The 5220-nt window shown below is 32.3% G+C and overlaps 1 protein-coding gene across 1 annotated transcript; it reads left to right on the forward strand.

Moving 5' to 3' along the window:
- Positions 1-2176: 2176 nt before the first annotated feature.
- Positions 2177-3814, forward strand: LOC139526803 (uncharacterized). The gene is made up of 2 exons (XM_071321958.1): positions 2177-2554; positions 3285-3814. The coding sequence occupies exons 1-2, from the start codon at positions 2185-2187 to the stop codon at positions 3752-3754; spliced, it is 840 nt and encodes a 279-aa protein (XP_071178059.1). The 5' UTR covers positions 2177-2184; the 3' UTR covers positions 3755-3814.
- The last annotated feature ends 1406 nt before the right edge of the window (positions 3815-5220 follow it).

Below are 5220 nucleotides of genomic sequence, written 5' to 3' on the forward strand. Positions count from 1 at the left end.
GTGTACAAAACAATTATTTGAATACTGGAAACTATATTGTGTAAAATAATTAAATTTAATTAAAAAAAATAATTAAATAAATGCATTTTTTAAGTTTTTCTGAAACATAATTTAGAAAGTTACTTTAAAAAAGTTGACTTTTCCAAACAATGTTCATTATGTATATTGTTGAATTATTTTTTTTGTCGATTCGTCTATATTAAAATGTGGGTTTTTTCTCTGTTGAGGCATATGATGGAAAGATTTCATATTGAATGTATCAAATTTTTGGTCCGACGTCTTTGAACTTTTTACTCTTTCAACTTCTTTTCGGGAACCACGTAGAAGGATCAATATGTGAATCTGTTATTTTTCTCTACTGTTGAAGCATATGATAAAAAGATCATAACATGTCATTTTTCATATCGCATGTATTATCAGCCCTCGGTCAATATCAGCCCTCGAGCCATGCGGCTCTTGGGCTGATATTAAACCTAGGGCTGATAATACATGCGATATGAAAAATGCCATGTAATAATCTGATATTATTTTTGCGAGCGATTTATTTTCGCGACTTTCGCAAGTAGAGATATAACACGAATATTAATTGTCGCGAATATGTAAAACTTGCTTCTTTCTCATTAAACTACATCAAGTCAATCAGAATATCTCAAAATTAAATAGTCCCGAAATGGTCAAGAAAGGATTAAACGCGAAATAAAGTATCCGCGAAAATAAGTTGGTTTACAGTATATAGCAATTCCTGTAATTTTAACTTGAGTGTGAAAGCTGGTTAAGCGGGGGGGGGGGGGGGGGGGGGGGGGGGGAGAGTTAGTCCTCTTATGATTACTAATATACAAAATCAATTATTTACGATATACATACAAGGAATTCTAGATTTAAAACAATGCATATTGTTTTATTATGAGAAATTACCAACTGTATATACTGATATTTAAAAAAATGTTGATCTTTTCTGTATATGTACGAAAAACATAAAATTCATATACATTCAAACATTTTTTAAACACCAATTTTCGAAGTGTTCCTAACACGTGGTCCCTAACAATAGAACTCTGGCTTTTTCCACGTTCTCTCTTCGTGCTTGTAAATAAAACATACATACCGATACATGTAAACAAACCTATTTACTTATGTCTGGGGTATATTTCTTGATACGATGTGCCAAAATTTGCATTGCCTATGTTGGTTTCATTAATATAGGAATGTTGCTTATAGGAAGCTTTTAAAGCATGACTTGTTATCATCCCTTCAAAATCAATTACGGACGCCATCACAACTCATGTTTATCGTTCTTGAATATTTGTTAAACAGATGACGACGGATATGTTCAAATAGTTGTAACAAAAATCCAGACTTTCTTTTTTCTCATATGTGACCTGCAGATTAGGACATAACACCAAATTTGTTATATTCATGAGCATCACGACGGGTGTCACACGTGGATGAAAGATTAACTTACCCTTCCAGTTTATCCATTTAGTATCTTTCGCCTCTCTTTTAAACACTTAAACTATATCATCATAAGATCATATTATATACTGTCTATATAAAAAAAGAATATATGGTATGATTGCCAATGAGACAACTGTCCACAAAAGACCAAAATGACACAGACATTAACAACTATAGGTCACCGTACGGCCTTCAACAATGAGCAAAGCCCATACCGCATAGTGAGCTATAAAAGGCCCCAAATAAGACAATGTAAAACAATTCAAACGAGAAAACTAACGGCCTTATAGTTAGATATTTAAAAAAAATCTTAATGAAATTATTCAGCTTTTAATACACTTAAACAATCGTGCAAATGAAACATGAAAAGAGTTTACTTTTGTATGTATGCTCGGTGAAACATATAAAAAAAATCAAGTATCCCTCCCACACATTACTACTCGATTCATTGCAATCTCTTAATTTCTTTAGGCTAGCAAATGTCATTTATAATTGGCTCCTTGGTTATTAAAATGAATCTTTGCACATTTCAATGCATGAAATCTATAAATATAATATATCTATAATTAATTTACAATTATAATGTTCTGAGTTATGTTGACTACGCTATTTTTAATCTGTAATACATGTAATTTGTACTAGTTAATGGATTGATTTCCTTTGAACCAAATTTCGTATATCTTATCTATTTGGAATTCTTACAATTCCTGTGCACGGGATAGGCTCGATATGTATGAAAAGATGTTTTCGTTAGCTTTGTTGATTATTATGATTTGTTACTCTAATGCTTCTTTGGACGAACTTGAAAGTCAAATGAACGTCAAATTCCAAAACATGGCGTCATTATTACGAAAACAGAATGAGAGAATCCGTAATCTGGAGAACATAGTGAATATTCAAAAAGAGGAGATAAATGTGTTAACAGATGAATTTAGTATTGTCAAAATTCAGAATCATGAAAAGGAGTATGAAATTGTAAAAATGAAAGAAACAATATCGAAACTCTTGCAAAAATGTAACGATCAGAAAGCATGTAATTCTGTGGATACCAATGAAGGGAAAGACGATAAAATGGCGATTGTCGAAAGACATAATATCGGTATGTTATTAATTTGTTTTACTAAACAGTGAAGAATATAGCTTTTCTCCCATTATATTGTCGTGGGGTAGGGGATGGTTCCATCCCCTATTGCACTCTGTGATTTATCGAATAACTAATGCACACACGTTTTCTCTTCTTGAAGCCTTCAATGTCTTAATGATAAATATTGCAGTATATGACTTTTGTAACCGATTATTACTTTAAAAAAAAAAGAAATGTATTCTGTACGCATGATGTCCACGTACATTGTATATTTAAGTTTTTTACTTCGTTCTGTGTTGTATTTATTTTGTCCTTTGATGACGGAACATTTTGAGTCAAAGACACGACAGCCCGACCAAAGAGCAGACAACAACAGGAGGCCATTAAAATGTCTCCAATTCCAATTTTGGATCGTTATTTTGATCGAAAATATCTGTCATGTGCCAGATATTATTCTTATCTGAAAATAAAAGTAATACAAGCTCTTAATAAAATTCTAATATGTTGAATATCATATTTTTATGTCGCGGACTTTTATATACGATATCACGGTATTGATGTCCTGTCGCTGCTGCAGACCCTACGGTGGCATATACTATGATTACTGTTACTTCATTTTATTTTCGATGGATAGTTGTATAATTTGCAAAAGTTCATATCTCCTTATTTGAATAGACATTATATTATTATCTTATTTCGTACTTAAATACGTTCAATGATTTCTTTTTTTAAATATATATTACAGGTAAGAGACAATTGGATAGTGTGGATGGAACACCAACTCCTACTCCAACTCGTTCTACAGCTTTTTATGCCCACATGAGTCAGAATGAAATAAATGCTGGAAAACATCGCACTTTGATATTTGATGTCATAAAGACAAACATCAATAACGATTACAGTCCTTTTTCCGGAATTTTCACAGTGCCATTTGATGGTGTGTATGTATTTACATTGAGTTTGAGAATAGAGACTGGTACAAATGGTGCATTTGAAATCGTTAAAAACGCTGATGTTCAAGGTTCTGCAATAGGGGTCATCCATTCTGATAGTGGGCATGACATTCAATTACAAGTTTCCGAGACAATCGTCATTTCTGCTACCAAAGGCGACAAAGTTTTTGTTAGAACGCATTCGCAATATGGTCATACCGGTTATATACTTGCCGATGGTAATGGTAGATCGATGTTTGCTGGTTGGTCAATTTTAAATTAAAGTTACTTATATTCTACATTTTCATTAGTTACCTATTGAAATATAAATGAATACTTCTAATATGTTATTGGTCATTTGTTAGTATGAATATCGCTCGGGGTAGTGTGTTCTCCTCCAGTGCCAAGTTTGTGGTTTCAAATACTAGTGGGATCAAGCATAACTTACTGTTTTGGTGATTTTTTGTTGTTGTTTATAAGTACTTTAAATAAATAAAATATGAACAACAATAATCTCCTTTCATAAATTTGGATATTAAAGGTTTTTACGGAATACTCAACACAAGAGGCGATTTTTCGATACCCATTGTAATTTTTCTTTTGTTGACGGAACATTTGAGTTATATATATTTATAGCAAAGTATTTCATTAGGATCCATGGAATTAGAATCATTTCAGTAATATAACTTTTTTATTGGAAAATCAAATGGTGCACAATGTCTAAAACATTTCTAAGTATTTTATCATGTTTCTCTACCATCGTAACTTGCTCATCGCAACAGTTTTGAAATATTACGAATCTAGCTATCTATAAATACATAAAAACTGTAATGTTTGACTGAGATAAAGAAATATGTTCAATTCGGCGGTAAAAACTATTCTTATGGTCGTTAGTTTGACTGTGCTGGATGAATGCATACGCAAATCTACCCGTGAGAATTGGGACGTTACATGTAATTCATCGTGGAACTTGTCCTTTGGAAACTATTTGGATTTATTGTGAGGGGTCCATATGCTGAAATAAATTAAAATTCTCGTATCATTGCACATTTCGGCCTGTTGAAAGATATAGAACTTCTACTCTTATCCAGTATGTCATCTTTCTCCCTGTGACAGCCTCTCGTCCTTTGACCCGATTTACCATCTTTACGTATACGGTAAACAGTACTTACCTTAAATGTCAGTTTTGCGCACACTTATCAGATACTTACCAAAACAAAATATGATCAAAAAGTTACGTTGTGTATCAGTTGAGAATTATTAAATATTTTGAAAGTAGTAAAAAGTAAAATCACAAAAATACTGAACTCTGAGAAAAATTCAGAACGGATATCGAAAGTCTCTTATTAAATGGCAAAATCAAAAGCTCAAACTCATCAAACGAATGAATATCATTTGTCATATTCTTGACTTGGTACAGACATTTTCTTCTGTAGAAATTGATGGATTAAACATGGTTTTAAAGCGCTAAAGTTCTCACATGTATGACAGTCAAATTCTATAGTGAATTATAGTAAATTATAGTCGATGCTAAAACCTTTGTTTTCGGATGCAAGATATCCTGCAGAGGAGCAGAACACTGTGGTATCGAAAAAGTGCTTGTTAAATGAGTATAATGCATATTTCTTCATTCGACCAATTGTATGATTCCGGTCGAAGGTCTTGAAATAGAATATTAATACAAGACTGCAGGTTTTTGGGACCAATGAAGTCTACAATATATTAACGTTTGAATTCGGTGATAATGTA

The sequence above is a fragment of the Mytilus edulis genome, chromosome 6 (genome assembly GCF_963676685.1).
Source record: "Mytilus edulis chromosome 6, xbMytEdul2.2, whole genome shotgun sequence".
NCBI classification, from domain to species: Eukaryota; Metazoa; Mollusca; class Bivalvia; order Mytilida; family Mytilidae; genus Mytilus; species Mytilus edulis.

What these genes read in the sequence shown, in the direction of transcription:
- LOC139526803 (XM_071321958.1), top strand. Translation starts at nt 2,185, where the DNA reads ATGTATGAAAAGATGTTTTCGTTAGCTTTGTTGATTATTATGATTTGT. An exon ending in TGTCGAAAGACATAATATCG is followed by an intron (nt 2,555 to 3,284) that starts GTATGTTATTAA and finishes TATATATTACAG; the next exon opens with GTAAGAGACAATTGGATAGT.